General features: G+C 39.5%; 1 protein-coding gene and 1 long non-coding RNA gene across 2 annotated transcripts in view; one reads left to right on the top strand and one right to left on the bottom strand.

Annotated features, from left to right (window-relative positions):
• The first annotated feature begins 219 nt into the window (after positions 1-219).
• Positions 220-5,786, top strand: LOC120289764 (rust resistance kinase Lr10-like). Its single transcript, XM_039305104.1, has 5 exons — positions 220-431; positions 2,357-2,651; positions 3,355-3,379; positions 4,416-4,484; positions 4,618-5,786. The coding sequence occupies exons 1-5, from the start codon at positions 220-222 to the stop codon at positions 5,784-5,786; spliced, it is 1,770 nt and encodes a 589-aa protein (XP_039161038.1).
• Positions 5,787-6,677: 891 nt separating this feature from the next.
• Positions 6,678-25,041, bottom strand: part of LOC120290030 — a 22,627-nt gene continuing 4,263 nt past the window's right edge. Inside the window, exons 3-5 of the long non-coding RNA XR_005547905.1 lie at positions 24,689-24,691; positions 14,301-14,305; positions 6,678-6,687 (exon numbers count right to left, since the gene is read on the bottom strand). This is a non-coding gene — a long non-coding RNA (uncharacterized LOC120290030). The remainder of the gene's footprint in view (positions 6,688-14,300; positions 14,306-24,688; positions 24,692-25,041) is intronic.

Genomic DNA, 25,041 nt, shown 5'->3' with positions numbered 1-25,041 from the left:
TCATTTTCAGCGAACCAAATGCGCAAAAGTCCAAAAAACTCATTCACGTCTTTCAGAGACACACTCGCAATCTCACCCCAGTTTTCTCTTTCACACAGCCGACGGTAATTTTCAGTGTTGTTCTAATGTAGAGGCAAAGAACAAACTGGACACACTCACTCACTCTCGCTTTGTATTGTGACAGCTTGGGTAAAGAATAGGATTCCGCAAAGCATATCCATGTCCTTTACATCCGACCCCTCAAGAAGCAGCTTCAGGCGATGCCATTTAGGCGGCGGGGATAACAGCGACGTCGATTCAGGCATTTCAAGGTCGGAATCTTCCTTAGTGAAGAAGCTGCCTGAGTTGCTGAGGCGAGCTGTCGCCGATTGCCTCTCCTCCACCGTTTCCTTTGAAGCTTCCGGAACTCTTCCAGTTGCTCTTGAATTTCGGTTCTTTCTTATTTTCTATTGGTCTTGCCGACTTGTTTAGATCTTGCCAAGTTTTAATGGAGGAGGTGTCCGAAATTCTAAAGAACCAATGGAAAGTCAAAAAAGTCACCGGTCTCCCGTTTTCCTCCATTGAAAATTGCGGCTGCCATCAGATGGTCACCCCATCCATAAATTAATCCAGAACTTGCTATGCTCGGCTGACTGCGTGCACAACGATGTCTGCCTAATTTCCACTTATGGTACCTTTGGTTTGTCGACACACTTTTTTTGACTTTGACTTTCTGTGATTTGGTTGACTTGAGCGTCTCGATGGCAAAGAGAACCTCCCACCCACGTCCATCAGACAAAGGAAAACTCCTCTGAAATGCTACTTGTTTACTATCCAATTACTGGACAGATTTGAAAGCAACTGCGAGAATTCAAGTCGCCCCAAAGGAGAAACAGCCGGCAGTCACTTTTGACTAGCCTTGTTGGACCGGCAATTCCCCGAAGATCGCCGGCTAATTAATTATTTTTTTTTTGTTTCATTCTCGGTTAATTTCAATTCCATTGTAAATTAATTTCCACGCAAAATCTTCACTTTTTGCACTATGATGCACCTGGATTTGCACTTGGATCCCACTTCATCCACTTTCTGAGTGCGCGGTGAAATTGTAGAACAATCTTGATCGCTCACCTCAGCTCGAATTCACTTCATGTACTTTTTGGATGGGACCCTCGTGTCATCTTGTCAATGGAGAGTATAAAGCACACCTCAATATACCTTACCCCCCTCAATAGCCATCCGATCACCCGCATTTATGGTGGCCATCCTTCCCCAAGAAATCTCTCACCTGGACTGCATGTCCCATACGAAGAAAAAGAGCAACTCTCTTATGTTTAAATTAATTAGGAGGTTGCTATGCCACAGAGGAAACACAGAGTAAGCTGCCTACTTTGCCAAGCATGTGATGTACGCGGATCGGATTTTGCAGAGTCAGCAAGAAATTGATGAATGAACTTTGGGTCGGATTGAGACAAAAAAATCAAAGTCTGCTTTGTTGACTGAGCGAAGAAATAACGGGGGATTGATTGAAACAGCCATGAAGTCCATATTTAAAACCCACCGATCAGACGGGTAGTAAGAAAAAAAATTGTACGATCAAATAAAAGAATAATTTATGATTTATAGAGTATGTAGACCAAAATTATCTCAACCAACAACTACGTGGGCCCTCCAGCGAAATTTTCATAATACCGTCGATATGACATTTATCCACATTATCAATCCAAGCCACGTACGTTCCATCACGTACGAAGCTTTAATTTCTTGACTTTGGGCGGCTCTGACCGGGTGATTTGTTTGACTTTGGGCGGCTCTGACCGGGTCATTTGCTTGACTTGGGCTTTTAAAAAGACCTGACTCCCAGTCTTTTAATTCAATCACGGTACGTCTCTCTAATTGCATCCCCTTTTCTGTCGTGCCTCCGCACCAAACAACCAAAGCCAAACAAAAAGCTTTCTGCATTGCACAAGTTCTCTCAACTCAGGTACCAAATGAAGCCCTTCCCATTGCTCCTCCTTCTCATAATACAAGCTGGGATTAGTTGTTATGCCAGGGACAACCCCCTGTGTGCCTCTTCATCATGCGGTGAGGTCAATAACATAAGTTATCCCTTTCGATTGAAAGACGACCCGAAAGGTTGCGGTGATTCGAGGTTTGAGTTAGCATGTGAAGACAACCGCATGGTGCTATCTTTATTCGGTGGTCGGTATCATGTGAAATCGATATACCCTGATAGTAATGAGGGTTCCATTGATTATGGGAATATCAAAGTGGTGGATGTCGGGCTTCGAAAGGGCAACTGTTCCTCCCTTCCTCTCTACCAGTTTTTTTTTTTTTTTTTTTGAACAACTCTCTACCAGTTAACGTCGTATAATTTCAGTGTTGGATACGGTGCATGGTACAGGCCGCCCTATGTACCACCCACGGTGACCATCGTGTCTTGCTCAAAGCAAGTGAGATCTCATTTATATATCAGCACCGAATCATGTATAGTTACAGAAGGGTATCATTCATACGCCATCATCGACGCAGATCCACTGGATATTGAGGATTTTTGCACCATAACCAGGTCAATATTCGCAGCAGCTTATTTATGGGACCCTCGCAAGTTCTCCTACAACGACATTCACAATGCGATGGCCGACGGGTTTAATCTCAGCTACTCGCCTCCCCAGGTGAAAACATATCAGTTTTGCTTCTTAGGCTTCCGATACCTGGGGACAAAAACGATGAAATGCATAGACTACTACCCCTATAAGTATGGCTTTCCAATTGAGGTTCTTTATCCTAGCAATATGCTAATATATGGCTCTAGCTATAGCTCTTGTGCCTTAAAGCGACGGACTGTGATTGATTGGCATGAAAATCAAAGTAACATATGCATGTGAAATTTGTAGAACTCACGACCACCATGATTGAATAAGCAAAACTAAAAAAACGAATTAGCCCTCGAGGGGATTAACATGACATGCAAATAATTGTTTCACTGTGAAATACAATCATCATTCTCCTAGAGAAAATGGCAGTAACAACCACGTCATGTGGTGTTTTATTCCTGTTCATAGAAAGATAGTAGAAACTTGCAGTATAGAACCCACTAAAAAGTTCTGTTTGTATCCGGGAAAATAAATTTCAAGAATTTTTTTTTTTTTGAATTTTCTGACGTTCGGTTAACGAAAAATAACAAGTTAAGGAAAACATTTTCCGTCAATGAAAAAAAAAACATCTTCAAAAGTGAGGAAAATGATTTTTTTTTTTTGAAGAGAGGAAATCATTTTCCCCCTCTTTCTTTCACCACTCATTTTACTTTTTATTTTATTTTATTTTTATTTCTTTTTAAATTCAAATGTTTTAATTTTTCTTTTGCTTCTTCTTTAGCTGGTCGCCCACCATGTGAAGTCCGGTAACTAGCCATAGGCAAGCTCGAGTGTTGCTAGATCGGTGACACTTGAGCTTTGCTAGAGGACGGCAAGGCTCGGGCCTCGTAGATTGGTGATGCTTGAGCATTGCCAAAGCCGATGAGCTCGTTCCTCACTTGTGGCCATCTGCGGGCCGAGGAAAAGAAAAATAAGTAAAAAAGAAAAAAGATATTAAAATAAAAATATAAAATAATGAAAATTTTGAATTTTTTAAAGAGAAAAAAGAACAAAAAAAGATTTAAAAAATGATCAAAAGCAGTGCAAGGAGAAACTTTATATTTTTCATACCAATTGATGGAAAATATTTTCCATTTCATTTTTAAATTTCAACCAAATATCAGAAAAGTGTTATCATTTTCCTAGAAAATGATTTCCAAAAACGTCACGTTAAGTTTGTGCTTTTCGACAAATAGGAAACTAAGTTCGTGCTAAGTCAACGTTGAACATCTGGATTTTCACAGAATATAAGAAAATTGTGTTTAGTTCCTTCCAAAAGTTTCTATATTAGTTCAAAGTACCCGATCTTTTCTCTTATATCAAAAGTTCCCAAAATGGTGAGTAAAAGCCCACCAAAAAGTTAGTGGTGTGCTTCCTTGCGAAGGCCAGGATCCGTTAATCCTACCTCGTAAGTTAATCAAGTATAGTCACAAAAAGTTTTTAGTTCTCATAACCAAAATTGTGTAAAAAAATAAGAATCTCTTGAAAGTAAAACTTGTTGATTTACTATATTTTAGGTCTCGATGGGGCCAGAAAATTCACTGTATGAAATCTTTAGGTTCAAAGAACATATTAAATATGAGACCGGATGTTTTGAATATGTACTACCATTGATTGTCGGATATAGTATGCAAATGTAACATTAGTTATTATTCGTAATAAATCTTTGCTTTGGATGTTGTTCATTCATACCTTTTTTTTTAGTTAACTAGGATAACAATGCTTCTTTCCCTGTACATATTTTTCATTCGTAGCTTAGCTAATTCTGATTATATGTCTTCATGAGTCTCTTGCTTTTTGTAGACACATCTTATTGGGGTGCGGCGCTAAATGTTGCAATGAATACCGGTGCTGATGCCGTTTTTATCTTTGGTATGGAGAATTCCCTTTTCCTCACATCTGCGAAACACTCGCGCTATATGTGAAGAAAACACTTTTTGTATGTGCTTTCTGACAAATAAAAACACTATGCTTTACGCTAAACTTGAGGCAATTTTCTACACAGCTCACTTCTTGGCAGCAAAATTCATATTCGGAGCTCCATGTGTGTTGATAATTCTAATTTATAAGTGGATGAGAAGGCACCAAGCAATGGATGCAAACATCGAAAAATTCCTACAAGCTCACAACAACTTTTTGCCCATAAGGTACTCTTACTCAGATATCAAGAAGATCACAAAAAATTTCAAATACAAGTTAGGTGAAGGGGGATATGGTTCCGTGTACAAAGGAAAGCTTAGGAGTGGCAATGAAGTTGCAGTTAAGATTTTGAATAAACCAAAATCTGATGGCCTAGATTTTATAAGCGAAGTGGCCACAATTGGAAGGATCCACCACATTAATGTGGTAGAACTTGTTGGTTTTTGTTTTGATTCTTCCAAACAAGCTCTTGTCTATGATTTCATGGCGAATGGATCCTTGGATAAGCAAATTGTCTATAAAGATGGAGAAAATTCTCTTGATTATAAGAAAATGCATGAGATCTCTCTTGGCATAGCTAGAGGCATGGAGTATTTACATCGAGGATGTGACATGCAAATTTTACACTTTGACATCAAGCCTCACAATATTCTCCTAGACCAGAGTTTCACTCCGAAAGTTTCTAACTTTGGACTTGCAAGACTTTATCCCACCGATCGCAACACAGTAACGTTGACTACAGCAAGAGGAACCTTGGGATATATGGCGCCCGAACTATTCTATAAGGACATTGGTGGTGTTTCTTATAAAGCTGATGTTTATAGTTTTGGGATGATGTTGATGGAAATGGCCGGCAGAAGGAGAAATGTAAATGACGTAGAGGATTCAAGCAAAATTTATTTTCCTTTGTGGGTTTATGATCAACTCAGCAAAGCAAAGGAGGTTGAAACTGTAGATTGCATTGAAGAAGAGAGAGAGACAACGAGGAAGATGATAATCGTTGCTCTTTGGTGCATACAATTGAGTCCTAATGATCGACCATCGATGAGCCGGGTCCTTAATATGCTAGAAGGAGAGATCAATGAACTACAACTTCCCCCAAAACCACTTCTATATCCGATGGAGATGGTGGTTGATAATGTTGAGACTGAGATTGAACTTCAAACTCTCTCATCTTCTTCAAGTGTTCCAACAATTTCTAGTGGTCACCGCTATGAGCACAATAATAAGATTGCGGAATCTTGTTTGGTGTGACATAGTCCCTCATGTAGAAATTGAATGCTGGTGCTGTCACTTATGCTTGATTTACTGGTGTAATCCTTAGGGCTATCTATTGGACACAGATGCCTCATTTACAAGAATTTTGATTCAATTTAGGGCATAGTAATTCAGTTTTAAATATATGAAAGCTATGTAATCTTTGCATAGTTTCCACTCATGCAACCTTTGACTGGTCCACACAATTACTTTTCTCGACTCGAATTTGTCTCTCAAGTATCATAATTTTTAAATTTTGGATATTTTCTCTCTTATGACACCCTTAACAAAACCAAAAAACGTTAAGATCCTAAGATATTGCTCTCTTTGTATATATATGTTTACAATTTCTTCATATTGTGTCAATAACTTCTTTGGATTCATTAATAATTCAAATATTTCCTTATAAGGCGATTCTTAGAATCGTATAAATGTCAATTTTTTTTCCAAACGCGCAAAACATGTGCACTCTTCCTTGTACAAATTAATTCAAACAGTGGCAATTATCTAATTAATTTTTTAAACATGGACTCATATTAGTTGATTTTGTTTCATTTGTCACCATCGTGCAATGAGAAACATATTTAAAATAAATATTGTAGAATTCTATTATGAATAGTGAGTAAAGCGAGATGTTATAGCAATATTGAAGAAAAACAAAACTTCACACAAAGACACAAAGGTTACGAGGTTCGGCAATGTGCCTACGTCCTCGGACAAAGCTTTCGGTCTCTCTCTGTCTCTTTTCTTTTTTTTTTGGTTGTATTGAGCATCTGCCATTGTTCAACCATATGTACATAAAAGGTTGCCACAACTAAGGAAACAAGCAACCGGAATAAAAACAGAAAAAGGAAGAGATCCCAGAATTATAGGAATACAATATTAACAAATCTCCTTTCTTAAGATAGGAGAGAAAATCACGCCAACACTCCCCCTCAAGTTGGGCCGAAGACCTTGTCGGAGGTCAACTTGCTTGTCATTTCTTGAAATACTCCCTTGGATAATGCTTTGGTAAAAACATCAGTCGCTTGACCCTCACTGCGAATGTATGGAGTCTCAATTGTCTTGTCTTGCACCTTTTCTCTCACAAAGTGGCAATCCACCTCAATGTGTTTGGTCCTCTCATGAAACACTGGATTTGAAGCTATATGAGTTGTCGCCTGATTATCACAAAACAACTTTGTAGGCTTGGTCATGCAATTGCAACCCAATTCCTGAAGCAGAAGTCTCAACCACACAATTTCACTAGTAGTAGTAGCCATGGCCCAATATTCTACCTTTGCGCTCGAACGAGCAACCGCCGTTTGTTTTTTGCTTTTCCAAGTGACAATGTTTCCTCCCACAAAAATACAAAACCCTGTAGTAGATTTCCTGTCTATAGGGTTCCCGGCCCAATCTGCATCAGTGTAGCCAACAAGCTCTATGTGACCATTATTTTTCATTAAAATTCCCTTCCTAGGTGTGGCCTTCAAATATCGTAGTAAATGATTTATTAGCTCCATATGCCCTCGAGTTGGTTTCTTTCTGCATAAATTGACTTATGTAACTAACAGTATATGCTATGTCAAGTCTTGTGATAGTCAGATAAATAAACCGTCTAACAAGTCGTTGAAACCGCCCAACATCATGTAATGGAGTGTCATCTGAAATGAACTTACTATTATACTCCATAGGAATGTTGGCCAGTCTAACTCCCAACTTCCTAGTCTCTTTCAACAAATACATGACATATTTTCTCTGAGATAAAAACAATCCTTTGTGAGATCTCGCCACCTCAATATCCAAAAAATACCTCAATTTGCCAAGGCCTTTGATATCAAATTCCTTGCTCAAATGCCGCTTAAGTGCTTCGATTCCAGGTTGATTGCTGCCTGTAGTCACAATATCATCAACATAAACAAGTACAACAACTATACCTTTGTCGTCAGCATTGGTGAACATTGACGAGTTTGTTGTCCCTCTTTTGAATCCAACCTTGATGAGTGCAGCACTTAGTTTACCATACCAAGCTCTAGGTGATTGCTTGAGACCATATATGGCCTTCTTCAACCTACAAACAATTCCATCTTTGTTATGCAAGGGGTGACCAGGAGGAGGATCCATATAAACCTCCTCCTCCAAATCTCCATGAAGGAATGCGTTCCTTACATCCATTTGGAACAAGGACCATCCACAATTAATAGCTACTGACATAAGAACACGCACAATGTTCATTTTAACCACAGGTGCAAATGTCTCTTTGTAGTCTATACCATATGTTTGAGTGTATCCTTTTGCAACCAGCCTTGCTTTATACCTTTCAACCGATCCATCAATATTATATTTGATCTTATAGATCCATCGGCAACCAAGGGCGCGTTTGGCAACGATTCTGTTCCCGGAACCGATTCGACAAGAAATTATTATTTTTGATTATGTTCCTGAACCGATTCTAAGTAAAAAATGTGTTTGGTAACTGTATAAAATTTTGATTACGGAATAGAATTACGTTTGATAACATGTCCATTGATTACATTTCCAAATTATTTTTTTTATTTTTAAATAATTTTTTTCTACTTTTTTTTTTTTTTTACCTTTTTTCCTTTTTTCCTTTTCTTTTTCATTTTTTCTTTTCATTTTTCCTTTTTCTCCTATTTTTCTTTTCTTCTTGTGGTCGGTCGCCGGACCGGGCGACCGGCCGGATGAGGGCGGCGACCTCACTGAGCATCACCGCCCTCGGCGGCGGCCCTCGTCGGCCGAGCGTCGCCGGCAGCCTCGCCCGGTGCCGGCGACGCTCGCCCAGCCTCGCGAGGCTTGGCCTCGCCGGATCCGGGCGAGGCCGGGCGTCGCCGGTGGACGGCGGGCCTCGCCGGGGGGCGAGGCCCGCCCCGCCACCGAGCTAGGCGAGCCCGGCGGTGGCTAGGCGGGCCTTGCCTCGGCGGGTGGACAAGCGAGCCTCGCCCGGGGCTGGGCGAGGCGCGCTTGGCCACCTGGTCGAGCTTGGCGAGCTCGGCCGGTGGCCGGGCGGGCCTCGCCCGGCCCGGCGAGGCTCGCCAATGGCCGGGCGAGCCTCGCGAGCTCGCCGGACCTCGCCCAGGTGGCTGGGCGAGCTCGCCGGTGAACCTCCGACGAGATCGCGGACCTCGCATAGGCCGGCGAGCTCGCCGGACCGGCGGCCGCGACCGGTGGTCGGCGACGGCGGCGGTGGCGGCGGCGGCGGGCGGCGGCGAGCGACGGTCGCGTGATGGCGGAAGAAAAGAAGAAGAGTTTTATCGTGTTGATTCTTTTTTTGATTCTGGACGTAGAATCAAATTTTTTTTATTCTCAAATCTACTCTAAACTGATTCTCGGGAACAAATTTGTTCCCGGGAACAAAATTTTACCAAACGCGATTCTCGTCCCAAACCGATTCCTGGGAACAAAAAATCAGAAATAATCACTGTTTGGAGTGTTGCCAAACAGGGCCCAACCGTTTTCTTCCCTCTTGGAAGTTGTACAAGTTGCCAAGTATGATTTCGATCTAAAGCCTGAAATTCATCCTTCATTGCATTAACCCAAATGGCTTTTTCCCTTGCTTCCTCATTGTTGTGAGGTTCTTGCTGTTCTTCAATAGCAGATAAGAAACTCAAAAAATTGTGAGATAATTTGTCATATCCAACAAATTCTTGAATGGGATGTTGAATTGAATAATTAGTAAAATCTTGAAGTCGAGTTGAGGGTCTAGTGACACGAGATGATCTTCGTAATGGGATTAATCCATTGCCCTTTCATCTATCAGCCCGTCAGTGGCAATTCTAGGTTCAGCTTCTGGAACAACAGTTGCCTCATCTCTAGATCCACTTTTGAATTTTCTTTATCTGCAGATTCGTGACCCGAGGCATAGCTCCCATTGTTGGCTTCAACACCCCCATTGTTGACTTTGGCTTCACCAGTCCCACTAACATCCATAGGAATAGGAGCACATTCATAGGAAAACTTCTTATAATAATCTGTGCACTCCCCTGAATGTGGCTCTTGTTAGGAAAAAACATATGAGTTTCATCAAATACAACATTCCGAGAAATATAGATACGCTTTGTGTAAGGGTCATAACACTTGTAGCCTTTCTTGACAGATGAATAACCAACAAACACACATTTCTTACACGAGGATCTAGCTTTCCTCCAGTTTGAGAGTGAACATAGCAGACACACCCAAAAATCCTCAAGTGAGATATATCAAATTTTTGCCCATACAACACTTCCATAGGAGTTATATACCCTAATACTCGACTAGGGAGTCTATTAATTAAATAATAGCTAGTCATAACTGCATCTACCCAATAGGATTTAGACAAATTCATAGAGAATAACAAGGCCCGGGTGACCTCTAGTAGGTGACGATTTTTTCTTTTAGCTATTCCATTCTGTTGTGGAGTACCCATACATGTTGTCTCGTGAATAATACCCTTGCTTCATAAAATAACCTTAAATATATGATTGGTGTATTCGGTACCATTGTCGGTACGAAGAACCTTCACGGAAGTATTAAATTGATTACTCACCATATTGCAAAAATCCTAGAAAACAGTAAGCACTTCACTTTTGTACTTAAGAAGGTAAAGCTAGGTAGCTCTCGATTTATCATCAATAAAGGTAACAAAATACCAAAAACCCTCTCTAGAATCAACAGGAGAATATCCCCAAATGTCTGAATGTACCAAAGCAAACAATTCAGTTGATTTATGCATATGTTTAGGGAAAGGCAACCTATGTTGCATAGCAAAGTGACATGGATCACAACTACTAGAATCATGAGTCAAAGACATGTTTAAGGACTGCAACACCCAATCTGAAGGATGGCCCATGCGCCAATGCCATACGAGCGGTATCCACATTCCCTTTCCTAGCCACCAACGCTTCACCATGCAAATCTAAGGTGTACAACCCATCCCGAAGTTGTCCTTCACCAATCATCCTCCTGGTATTGTGATCTTGGAACAACACCTTCTGTAGAGTAAAAATGACATTACAATTCCATTGTTTAGCACATTTGCTCATAGATATTAAATTAGAAGATAATCCTAGAATCAATAAAGCCTCAGTTTTCTTCGAAAGCACATTCAGTTGCCCAACACCTTGGGTTGGTACCTGCACTCCATTAGCTACTATGATCGGTGGATACAAAGAGCTAGAAACAATATTAGATAGAATATGTGGGGAAATACACATATGATCTGTGGCACCAGAATCAACAATAAATTGATTTCTAGACTCAACATAAAGTGCACTAATATTACTAGAAGTCTTGGCCAAATTTACGGATTCAGTGCCAGAGGGACCCGAACCATGTGTCTGAAGTAGTTGCTGAACCTGCAGTGCTAGAGACTCCAACTTGGATTGGAAGTCTATGGTATTCCCTTGAATTGCTATCTTAGAGTCCGGACCTTTGTCCTTATTTGGATGCAGTTGAGGATGTAGAATCCAACATCGTTCCTTAGAATGCCCATCTCGATCACAATGATTGCAATGGAAATGAAGGGGCTTCTTTCCTTTCCCTTTGACAAATCGAGTACCACCATCACTTTGCCTGGCATTAGAACTAACAACGTTTGCAGAGTGTTCTGATGATCCTGTTGATGGTGCCACAATCGAGTCAGAATGCATGACTCTCCTCCTTGTTTCTTCACTTTGTATTATGGAGCAAACGGTATTAAAGGACGGCAATTGCGGCCTCATAACTTCAAACTCCGGCCTTAGGCTTGCCAAGAGATAAAAACTTCTATCTTGCTCTTCCCTTTGCACATAGTCATGCACATTCTAGGTTGCGGAGGTCTGTATTGATGGAGTTCATCCCACTGTTATTTTATTTTATTATTATTTTTTTTTATGTTCCCTAGATGTTCCGTGAATGATTGATTTGCACCTTGCCTAGAGGTAGCAAGACCTTGTTGAAGCTCAAAGATTCGAGATGCATTATTGGCTTGATCATACATCTCCGACAACGAATCCCACAATGTTTTGGCTGAATCTGAATAAGCAAAAATCTCATAGATTTTAGGCTCCATTGAGTTGAAGATCCAAGTCATAACGCCATGATCGCTTGCTTGCCATTCTTCAAAATTTGGATGACTTTCATCAGGGGATTTAGTTTGCCCAGTAATATGTCCAAGCCTCGATCGGCCTCCAAGCGCAATGGTCACTGCTCGTGACCACGGGAGAAAATTCCTTCCATTAAGCAAAATAGATGTAAGAAGTTGGCTGTTTACCTCATGCACCACAGCCTTCGCTGATTCAGAACTTGCACCTTTGTCGGGAAGTTTTCCAGATTCTAATTCTGAAATTGTCATGGTGCTCAACAAAAAAACAACACAAAGAGGATGAGGTGAGTTCTTCAAATAATCAGGGTCATAACCCGCTCTGATACCACGAAGAAAAACAAAACTTCACACAAAGACACAAAGGTTACGAGGTTCGGCAATGTGCCTACGTCCTCGGACAAAGCTTTCGGTCTCTCTCTGTTTTTTTTTTTTTTTTTGGTATTAAGCATCTGCCATTGTTCAACCATATGTACATAAAAGGTTGCCACAACTAAGGAAACAAGCAACCAGAATAAAAACAGAAAAAAGGAAGAGATCCCAGAATTATAGGAATACAATATTAACAAATCTCATTTCTTAAGATAGGAGAGAAAATCACGCCAACAAATATATTTTCACTTACAATCATTTTGATTTAACTTCAAACGCGGTAATTAATTTTTATGATACTAACGCTGATTCCCAGAGGGAGTCAATTTGTCAAAAATGTCAAATATAGAAACCCAACTTCCTTATTAATTGGAAAGTTATGTACAACAATTTCTGCATAATTTCCATTGATGCAACCTTTGGTTGGCCCGCACAATTTACTTTTCTTGACTTGACTTTGTGGCAATTGGTCGACTAGGACAATTCAATTACAGATGACCCCCAACCGATCTTCTCGATCAGAGAATTCCAAAGCGATTGCTAGAATTTTAATCGCCTCCCTTAAACTTCGGCCAGTGTCTCACCACTTTCGACTCAATCTTGTTGGGCTGGCAATTCCCCAAAAGACGCTGGCTAATGAGAAGTCGAGATTTATCAGGGTTCCTAGAGAGTCTTAGAGTTGCTAACTCCACCTCGTCAAAACCGTAGTTGCGAAAAAAAGAGCAACCAGAGATGAGTTGCATATAAATGGGCATCCAGAAATGTTTTTGTTGTGAAATATGTGGAAGTTAACAGAAGTTACAATTTATAAATAATAATAAAAAAGTAGGAGAGAACGAAATTACAGATAAGTCAATAGAGAACGCTAAAGCACACATATGATTCACGTGACTTAGTCAAAGTATCAATACTTACTCCACGTGGAAAGCTAGAAATAGAGAATCCACTAATAATTAAGAGATTTATAGAGTTATATGATGGCTAATACGCTCAAATGTTTCACGGTCCTATATTACACCCTGATAAATAAGTCACGGAGAAATTACCTCACGACTCCGAAACACTTTTAAAATTATTCCAGGATGTAGATCACATGAACGCCTCAGGTACTTCAAGAAGTCACGACACACTAACTCATCAACTACCATATTCAATTTATAGGCTAAGCTTCCCCCAAAATCACTTCTACGTCTAATAAAAATGTCTGTTGATGATGTCGAGACAAAGAAAGAATTTGAAACATTTTTATTTTTTGTACATGTCCCAATAATCTCTAGTAGATATTGGTATGAGCACAATAATAAAGAATGCACAATCTTGCGCTGTGTGATTTTTCCACTCTTGTAGAAATTGAAAGAAAAATAAAAGTAGTGCCAACACTTGTACAATATTTTCGTGGTATAATCCCTGTGGCTATCTATCGGCACCCACTTTTTCCAAATGTGCCTTTTCTCTAAGAAACCTCTGGTCCTTCTAAGTCTCTGTGTCAATCCTTTCTCCGCTTCCTCCTAAAAGCTTGCACTTAATAGACATGAGAATAACCATGTTTCGAAATAGAGTTACAAGTGCCCAAGATGGAGGAATCCACGTGTAGAAATATAAACTTAGGGGCTATTTGTTTGTGTTCTTTCTTTCTGTTCATGAACACAATTTGTGTTTTTTTGTTCCGGGGAACAAATTTGGAAGAGAAACAAGAAACAAGAAAAACTTATTTCTTGTTTCGAACACTTCCTAGAAACAATTTTTCTCTCCTATTTTTTCTTCTCTTTCTTTTTTCTTTTTTTTCTTCTTTTTCTTTTGGCCGGTCGAGGCCGCCTGCCCTCGTCGGCCGGTTGCCGGCCATGGCTAAGGCCGGCGACCAGCCAAAAGGAAGAAAAAATAAAAAAGGAAAAATAAAAAAATTATTAAAAAATGAAAAGAAACAAAACAAATATACAAGTTTACCAAACGTGTTTCTTTTTTTTTTATTCCATGAACAAATTTATCAAATGCATTCTTTTCTGTTCAAAATTGTTCTTCGGAACATAAATAGTTTTTTCTATTTCTGTTCCCTGGAACAATTTTTGAACAAAACGTCACCAAACGCACTCTAAGGGTGCACACATCGAGACATATAAGTCTCTGTCTATTTTATAAAAAATAAATTATTTAGAAAATATTTTCTTAAAAATAATCCCTTGTATTACTTATAAGAATGAATAGACGAGATATATCTTCATCATCCATGAAAATATTGAGACATATGTTGTCAACGATGAGACTTTTTTTCATCAATGAATTATTTTAAAAGATATCAATGAATATTTTAAGAAAATTTTTCAAAAAAAATATTTTTGCAAAACAAATGGAACGTTAAACATGGAATTGAATAAAAATGCAGTTATCTGTCAAATGATGCACACATTGATGTGATAGGAACAACCGGATAAAGCCACGATCACCTTCAACTCATCCAGTTACTCCTCGTGTAATTTAGGGTCCGTTTGTTTTGGAGAAAATGGGCCATTTCCGAAAAATATTTTCCTAGAATTCATTTCTAGGAAAATGACAATATTTTCTGGTGTTCGCTAAAACTTGAAAATGTTTCAAAAATATTTTCCGGTGTTTAGTAAGGAAAATATTTTCCGCTCACCAATTTGGCAAGCGCGAGCGTCAAGCTCAAGGTTCGCCAAATCGACGAGCACGAGTTTGAGATTGACGAGCTTGAGGTTCACCTAGTCTGAAGACTAGCCAAGAAAAAAGAAGATGGGAAACAAAGAAAATAAAAAAAGAAAAAGAGAAAAAATAAAAAGAAAAGAAAGAAATTAAAAATAATTCGAATTAAAAAGAAAAGGAGAATTAAAAATAATTCAAATAAAAAAAATAAAGAAGAAGAAGAAAGAGGAGGAGGAAGTAAGGATTTGTAAAGGTATGAGGTAAGAGAGATCAAGTAAGTAAAATGTTTTCCACTTTTCAAAAGTGGAAAACATTTTCCTCTACTTAAGACTTTTTTTCCTTTGATGGAAAACGTTTTCCTCGAGGAATTCATTTTCCATGAAACGAACGCCGGAAAATCTGGAAAATGTTTTTCCGGAAATTATTTTCCGCGAAACAAATGGAGCCTTAAACTCCAATGCATTTTAATTTCCTCATAATTTATTTACTTTTTGGACTTAGGCTTCATTTTTATTTTATTTTAAATAAATTATTTGAAATATGTCGTTTGTGTCGCTCACAATAATAAATGAACGAAAAAAATATTTTTATTGTTCACTAAAATATTTATCATAAATTATTATCGATAATGAAAAAATTTCTTAACTAATTATTTCGGACAATATAAGTGATTATTTTTTGAAAAATGTTATCCAAATAATTTATTTTTTGTGAAATAAACGAAACCTTGAATTCACATAATAAAATCCCCACGTCATACACTTTGGACTAACTTGATTGCTCTCCATCATCTGAAGTTCGGATAATTGTGGCACATATTGACTTTTTGTCAAATGGTTCTATCTTTGTACAATTTTGATCATTCATTGGTAAAATTCTTGTTCCGAGTGACTTATCCAAATATAAACAAGCAAGTTCTTCACAATACGCTTTGTATCGAGCAATGAGTCTTATCCCCTCTCTCCTAGATCAGTTTAACCACCAGCACGAGCGACATAGCACATCCTTCACTTTGTTCACAAGGACAAGATAGGAGGTGATCATCTTCAGTAATTCAATCATCTCCTCTACTTAGCGGGGGTCCCCAATTTACACATCATATCAGAGCATAAATTATGATTTACAACTACAAAAGCTCAATCCTAAACGTGACAAGAGTTTGTGTGTTCAGTCAATGATGAGAGGTGAGATGGTGTCTTAATTCTTCCAAACAAGCGTCCTACTCCTCGCTATTGTCCCCACTGAATGAATTTCCCTAGTAAGCAAACATTCCATCAGACACTGATGTTGATAGGGAACGCTCGATATCCACCTCACTCAGAGATCCGCAAACAGCGAAGTCATTCATCAGGACTAAGAACACATAGAAAAGTGGCAAAAGCAGCATTCTACTCTCGAAACTTCAGTCGTCTCACCAATTTCAATTAAGATGAATGGTTAAGCTAATAACCAGAGTAGGTACTATGGTTTATGCAATGAAGGAAAATGTAAAAGATGTACAAAATAATATTGTCTCGGAGAAACGAGATAGAGAATCACCCCACAATGGTTGAGTTTCTTTACTCATTCTTGTCATTCGTCCCGCTCACTGGAGAATCATCCTGATGAGAAAGTGGTCGTAAAGCTGTCCCTTCTGGTTCCATTGAGATTTGTTGCTCCTCCGCACCATGAAAGGAGGGCGAGAACAAATGAAACCTCACATAACAAAGTGTTCAAAGCACGACGACCAGACCCGTCTAATGGACAGCAAAATTCATGGGCTGAACTTCAAGGTCTACATAAACCGACTTCCAGAGCAAACGGTCATAAACAGATGGCCTCGCTTAGAAGAGCAGTTGACAAGACCCAAGTTTTCTAGTCATTCATGAGTGCGTCAACTGGCTTTCGTTTTTATGGAAAGAGCGCAAGAACTGAGTCCGATGGGGGGTTTTCTGATGTTCGGAAAGTCGACCAAATTATACATAAAACCATATCAAGTAAAATGTGCGGCCTCTAACAAAATGAATTCCTATACAAATAGGAAAGTGAGACATTGGCATTTCTTTTCTTGCAGGTTCGATTTAACAAATTCGTAATGTATGATCTTTATTCTTTTCTATGAGGCCCCCCATGTTAATTTTACATTTTCTAGTCGGGAGTGGAAACCTTTACTCGTTTTTTCACGTTCATGTTATGTCCGATTGCCCTGCCAGCAGGGCCAGTCAGAGAACCCTACGTCTACCCACAAGCCATGTACTATAATCAAGATTAAAGAGAAACTAGAAAATGGCAACGTCAGTTTTATACACAGGGCATCGAAAGCTAGCTATTTGGGAGATCACAAAAGGAGCTCTTGCCACTCTAGCACTCTCTTTGGTTTGCCTGCTGGAGCAGTCCAACGAGATATTAGAATGTACCAATTCCAAAGGGGAAAAGGGGTTGAAAAAGGGTTCATAATCTTCAATTTTCGGTCGCTAGATTTTGTCTTTGTTGATCGGATGCAACGTAATATTGGGATACAAAACGTTCCATGTGAGTTCAAAGTAATTGGACATTAACTAGTGGTGTGTGATCCTACTAAATCTGATTCATGAGAGAGTGGACTGGCGCAGTAAGATAAGTATTGCTTGTGATGCAGAAAATTAGATTAGGTTGACTTTTTCCGTTGTTGTATTCTCAATGTCATTTCTTTAGTATGAATTTATATGCTACGAAGTATGGAACTTATTATATTTTAGTATCGGATAGGCTAGGTAATTCATTCTGATATTCAATTTTCATGCCTTCGTGATATGCAATCACTACTTGGCTAGGCTGCTCATTCTATGCGTAATTAAACGTCATTTTGATACAGCTGTATCCGTTTGAGCAGTACATGACGACCATCCTCTTCTTCTTCATATTTTCGTTGGTCATCAATGCCTGCCATCGTTAAGGAGGCTCTCAAGGACCGACTGCTCGGGTTATCATATGGTTGTTGACCAATTTATGATTCATTCTAGTTTCTTTCAACTTATGGTTGTCTATGGTTGCTTTCAAGCATTGAGTTTCTTCCAGGGAACTCTCTCACTACAGCTTCTGCTTTACGTGAGTTTGATTCGATGCGTTAATGTGCAAATATAGCAAGAAGCAATTGATAAGAGGACGAGAACTTGAACCAACTCGCCATCCAGCATTCCTATTAAAGAGGGATTTGTCCTTCCTATCTCTGCTTATACACAACCAGCTTTTATTAACCACGTTCCATATCACTCACAACTTTAGCAAGATCTATAGATCTAGCGTATTCCGATTTGACGTGCAATTATCCTATCAATCTCAACACTGTTTAATGACTTGTAGCCTAGGAAAAAAAATGGACACCTAATCAACAAAGTAAGAGTGTTAATGCCCTAAAAAAGGTGTCTTACTGTGGTTGGTTAGCTGGATGTTCTGCATCTTTCTAGTTTTACAACGCTAATCCACCAAAATCAAACCAATATATTATCTATTTTCGAGCACGGGTTTTTGTCCTAATCTCATGGAAAAGGTAGTTGAAATGTAGACACATATGTATCATAGGGAAGCAAGGACGCTTATGAATAGAATGGCGCACTAAAAGACCTGGCCACGCCATCTTTCCAGCCCAAAACCTACCTAGGCCCAAGTTGAGTCGTTCTTTTCTTTCGTCTCTTCCACCGCTCTCGTCTCTGGGTCTCTTTGGGTCTCTTAAGCTCAGGTCTCCCTCAATCCTTATCTCTGAATTCCTCTCTAACCACGAACTCCACCATGCATGGTCTTTCTTCCTCTCAGTCTTCATCCTCACGCTATCGGCGATGGCAATTGCTGTTGATGAGGAAGTCTCGAATGCCCGAATCACCAAATTACTAGGCCAGCCGGAGTTGCACGTGGCCCATTTCTCTGGCTATGTCTCCATCAACTGGGTGGCGTCCCCTCTTCTACTGGATAGTGGAAGCTGCCGGCGACCACAAGAAGAAGCCACTTGCTCCATGGCTGAACGGAGGACCTGGGTGTTCCTCCGTTGGCTACGGCGCGATGCAGGAGCTTGGCCCATTCCGTGTCTCCCCCAACTGCGCAACTCTGGTCACTAACCCGTATTCGTGGAACCGAGGTATTTAATTAAGCTGCGTTCACGAACATGTAACAGAAATTCCATGTTCAAAATGTATGTAACATTTTTCTTCTTTTTTTAATACAAATTTCTGGTTTTTTTTTTCAACTGACAATTTTACTCGGTACGGAGACAACTCCACAGGTATGTACCTAGTTTTTCTTCTTTTCCCCCTCCAAAGTTCCGCGAGTCTTCTTTTCACCGAATTATAAGAAACTAAGTTTTACCTTGTCTATTGTGAATGAAATCTAACCCATTAATCTCATACATTTCTGAAAAAGGGTTCAAGGGATTGCCAGGTTTGAAAGGCCGAGCCTTATACATTGCCGGAGAAAGCTGTCCTGGTGAGTGTCATTCAATTGTCATTTTTCCAAAGTCCAGATTGAGTCTTTAAACTCATTCTCTTTATCTTTGATGTCAGGTCATTATATTCCGTCGTTGGCAGAGATCATTCTGAAGAAGAACTCCAGGAAAACAAATCCCGTGATGAATCTCCAAGGCATTTTGGTATGCGTTGTGTTTATGGGTGTATTTTTTTTTGGTAAAGTGTTTATGGGTGTATTAGTGACCACTAAACCCAATAACGATGCTTCTTAAAAATGTCCTTCAGATGGGCAATCCTATCTTGGGCTTGGAGATCGAATTGAAAGGCAGAGCTCTATACTATTGGAGCCATGGTCTCATCTCGGACAACACTTACCAAGGGCAATCAAGTACTTTGTGCAGCCCTCTGAAGACATACAGGTTGAAGGCATGTAAGCCCCACTTCATCACATGCTCGAGGAAGCCAGAAATGTTAATGCATTTAACGTTCTCAGGACAGACTGCAAGGAAAAGGAGGTGAAATTTCACTATTTTCTCGTGTGTCGAAACCTCACAAATGATACATATTCACCGTATCATATCTCGTTTTCTAACACTAGGATTTTTCCTGAACAGGTATCTGAGTTTTGTCTCGATTGGATTACCTACGAGTATATGAACAGGAAGGATGGGCAGCAAGCCTTCCATGCAATGGCCACCGCATGGACACACTGCAGGTTTATTCCTCTGTCTTCCATTAATTTCTTTTAATTTTTCGATTAGTTTAAGCTTTGATTAACCACTTGAGTCTTATTAAACTGTATCTTTTGCCTTGCAGTGAAGCTATATAATGGAGCTACAGCTACGGGCGTAAATGGGTCAGGTTGGGTCGGGACAGGTTTTGATGTTACCTGACATGGCCCCAAACCGAAACACATAAGACCCGAAACAAAAACCGGGTCGGGTCTTCTAGGTTTTTGTTTTGTTTTGTTTTGTTTTTTTGTTTTTTTGTTTTTTTTTTGTTTTTCTTGTTTTTCTTGTTTTTTTGGGGCTCCCCTCAACTTTTCATGATTGGCTAAACTGCAAATCATTGTGCTCCAAGAAATAACCCCCCTCTCGTTCATCGCATTGAACAAAACGGCTCACTTGCTCGATGCAACCGCATTTTGCAAACATCTCCATCAGAGCATTACAAATACAAGTCCTGTGGAGAAGCCAGTGCTTGTCTGCATACACGGGAATCCACTTCCCTATTAGAGAATCAAGATCGAGAAGCCAAGTCTGCAATATCGAGAAATCAACCACAGGAGGTGAGGTCCTCGACTATGGTAGATGTGGATCACCAGAAGGCAATCAAGAAGTAAAAGAGCTGAAGAAATTGATAACTCATGGATAACGAGTTTCATCAACGGTGGAGATCATACAAATGTCAAAGACACGGATTGCCAAGTCTCAAGATTACAGTTCTGTTATATTCAGCTGTAAAGTTTGTTAGTTGAAGTTAGTTAGTTTGTTTTTCCAGTAGTTAGTCTTCCGCTTTCTATCCATATATAGAGAGGTATTGTAATCGATTCAAGGCTAAGAAGAACATAATGATTTAGAGAGTTTCTGCTGTATTTTTCTATCTCTTCAAATGAATGGAAATACAGTATCGAAAACTTCTTCACAGATCATCTGCTATCGTTCTTCATCCTCATCTTCTGTATTCTTGATTTCATAAGTTCTCATGGTATCAGAGCAGGAAGATCAGAGCAGGAAGATCGACGTGCATCATAACAGAATCTATCGAGTAACCAGTTCGTGCATCAAGTCAGAAGAAGTAAACGAACACTGAAGCTCTCTGGATCAAGGTAAACTCATACAGGCCTAGAGCTCATAAGCACTACTGTTATCATCTTCTTCAAAGAATCATAATAATGGCGATTAGAACTCCAAAATATCCTTTTCCGATACATGTGAATATCACAAACTTCGTCACAATCAAACTTCAAAGACAACTTCCTATTGTGGCAAGCTCGATCCAAAGGTTTTTGAAAAGCCAAGATCCGTTTGGTTTTGTTAATGGAGATATTACTTCACCCTCTCGAATGCTGCAAACAGAGGATGAAGGTTGTGAAACCGATCTTATTAATCCAGATCACACTTGACTCGGACTAGAAAGATCGGGCTGATTTCATCATGGATCTGGAGCTGTTACTTGAAAATATTCTCGAGCCTAATAATTGGATTAGAAACATCATCCGAAGTATGGCAAACTCTTCTGAAAAGATTTACACAAAAATCAATTGCTAGAGAGTTCGAATTAAGGGGGAAACTGCAAACATGTCACAAGCATGAACAAACCCTTGCTAATTATCTCAGGGAATATAAATCCATGTGTGATCAATTGAATGCAATAGGCAAACCTGTGGATGATATAACCAAGATGTTTGGTGTATTGGAAGGTTTAGGTCTTGAGTATGAGAACTTTCGGACTACCATATATTGTTTGAAGCCTCAGCCAGAGTATGATGAGGTTATTGCTCAATTACAAAGGTTTGAATCAAGACTCAAAAACTTTTCCAGAGTCGGTTCAACCCGAATTTGGCGTATTTTGGACAAAGACAGTTTCGGGTTCGGTCTAAAGATATCACAAATGAAAACTACTTTTCTCAAGATTCTAGATTTGTATCTCGAAAGAGGAGGATACGAGAGGTGGTCGAAGTTATGGTCGTGGCGTAACGGTAACAATAGGGGTCGTGGTTTTGAAAGATATCGAATTAAGGGGTACAACGATATCTCCAGTCCCGGGCAAGGAAATCAACACCCTAGACAGAGAAATGTTATCCCTACAACAAACCAAGGGTTTAGACCCTATACCACTTACTCACAAAGGTACCAAAATGTCAAGACTTATCCTTCTGCAAACTCGAGTAAAAATTTGCAGAATGAAAAAGAAACAAGTTGCATTCGATTAGAGTGTCAAATATGTAAAAAGTCTGGACATGATGCTCTTCGCTGCTGGTATTGGTTTGACAATTCTTATCAAGCGAAGATATTCCAGCAGCCTTGACAAAGCAATGCATATTGAAGATTCAACGGGCAAAGAGTGGTATCCGACTGAGCTACAGCTCACATTAGTGCTGATCCCGGTATGCTCCATACTCTTTCTAAATATCAAGGACATGATACTTTTTGTTATGATAGGCAATGGATCATGTTTACCTGTAACTCACATTGGCAACACACGGCTCAAAACAAAGAACAATACATTACCTCGAACGATGTTCTAATTGTCCCCTAGATAAAGAAGAATCTCCTTTCAGTATCTAAACTCACAGATGACTTCCCTTGTTCCTTTATTTTTGACAAAATTGGTGTTTATGTAAAGGACAACAATACCAACACAATGGTGAAGCTCGGAAGGAAAATTAGAGGTCTTTATCAAGCTAATCCATAGACCACAGAAGCCTTCTTTACTCAGCGGCAAAAGACAGTCGGTGAAGATATATGGCATCAGCGTTTGGCTCATACAAATGCTCAAGTAGTTAAGCATCTACAAAAACAGAAGCTTATACAATTTGTTTCATCATCTCAAGTTGTTTGCAGCAGCTGTCAAATAGCCAAAAGTTCAGCTCTATATCCCATGAAGTTGAAATCTGAGTTTTATGATATATTTGTTCAATTTCAGAAGTTAGTTGAACGACAGTATAATCATCAGATTAAAATCTTCCAGAGTGATGGAGGAGGAGAGTTCGTAAGCATTAGATTTCAAAAATTTCTAAGTCACCATGGAATAAGACAGTTCATATCATGTCCTCACACTCTAGAACATAATGGGGTCTCCGAAAGAAAGCATCGACACATTGTTGAACTTGGATTAGCTATGCTCTATCACTCAAAAGTTCCACTGAAATTTTGGGTGGATGCATTTGTGACAGCTAATTACATCATCAACATTCTTCCCACACCAAAGTTGCAGATGGACACACCTTATAACAAACTTCATAATAGACAGCCAATGTATGATCATTTAAGAGTATTTGGCTGTACATGCTATCCTTGCTTAAGACCATATGCAAGTCATAAACTTGATCCTCGATCTCTCCCCTGTATCTTCTTGGGTTATAGCAATCAGCACAAAGGGTATCGATGTTTGGTCCCAACTAATAATCGTGTATACATCAGTAGGCATGTTGTCTTTGATGAGTATTCCTATCCTTTTACAAAGAAGCTGATCAATGAATATGGACATTATACAAACTTATACAAACAATGGAGTGAAGGAATACATTTTCTCGAGTCATCAAGCACCGAGTCACCAAACTTATTGGATCCACTCATTAATCAGCCACAAACCAGATCCATCCCCGATTTCCATGATTGCTATACTTATCATCCATGTCACAGCACAACAATCTCGATCATTTCCTCGAGGAATATGCAAGATGAGACAATGACAAGAACAATCTATAGATGTGCTTTGTGTCTCAAGATTATTCTATTTCTCAAGGACAACATACTACCGCTTCTTTATCTTCACACAATGATCTACTAGCTGAAGGTAGTTCTAATGAAAGGCACTCCAATTCCAATTCCATTCTGTCTTCCTCTCAAGGTACAAGTAATAATCATCATATGGACTCGACTAAAGTCCGGAATTGAAAACCAAATCCAAAGTATGCTTATTTAGCTGATTATCCAGTTCCTATGGAACCAAAGTCCGGTCAAGTCGCCTTTAGCTAATCAAGCCTGGTATAGGGCTATGAAAGAAGAGATGGATGCGCTTGCTGAAAATCAAACATGGACATTGATTCCTAGAACTAACCAAATGAATGTAATAGGCTGCAGGTGGGTCTATAAGACCAAACTCACACAAGATGGCGGTCTTGACAGACTCAAAGCTTGTCTAGTCGCCAAAGGCTTTCACCAGGAAGAAGGATTTCAGTCCAGTTGTGAAACACACAACAATTCGAATAGTGTTATCTCTTGCTATGATAAGGCACTGGCCAATACACCAGCTTGATGTTAAGAATGCTTTTTCTTCATGGAGATTTGAACGAGACGTGTACATGGAATGCCACTGGCTTTATCAATCCTTATCAGCCAAGCCATGTGTTTGCTTCACAAGTCTCTATATGGCCTTCGACAAGCACCAAGAGCTTGGTTTGATAAATTCAGCAAATTTTTAATCGAAAATGGTTTCTTCTGCAGCACAGCCGATCCATCGTTATTTGTTTTGCATACAAACTCACATACAGTTCTATTGCTCCTATATGTTGATGATATCATCTTGACTGGGAGTTCACCACATCTCTTAACTGCCCTTATTCAGAAACTTAGTCTTCAGTTTCATATGAAGGACCTTGGGTATATTCACTATTTTTTGGGCATTGAGGCCAAACGAACTTCATGAATCTTTTCGTGTCAAACTAAATATGCTACCGACTTGTCGAAACGAGCTTATATGGCCGATTGTAAACCGGTCTCAACACCTCTCGCCTTCGATCAATCTCCATGGCTGACACCGCAAATCTACTTACGCGATCCTATGGAATACGAAGCTTAGTTGGCGCTCTTCAATACTTAACCATCACTCGACCAGACCTAGCATTTGCTACTAATCTTCTCTGTCAAAAAATGCAACAGCCTATTGTAGGAGATTTTCATCAATTTAAAAGAGTACTTCGATATGTCAAAGGTACTATACATCTTGGAATCTACATCCATTCTCAAAGTTCGCACATCTCTATGGTTTCTCGATGCGGATTGGGCTGGTTGTCCAACAACACGACGTT

Source organism: Eucalyptus grandis, chromosome 11 (assembly GCF_016545825.1).
Source record: "Eucalyptus grandis isolate ANBG69807.140 chromosome 11, ASM1654582v1, whole genome shotgun sequence".
Lineage (NCBI taxonomy): Eukaryota > Viridiplantae > Streptophyta > Magnoliopsida > Myrtales > Myrtaceae > Eucalyptus > Eucalyptus grandis.
Note: the sequence above shows the minus strand (reverse complement) of the source record. Positions and strands in the feature narration are given on the sequence as shown.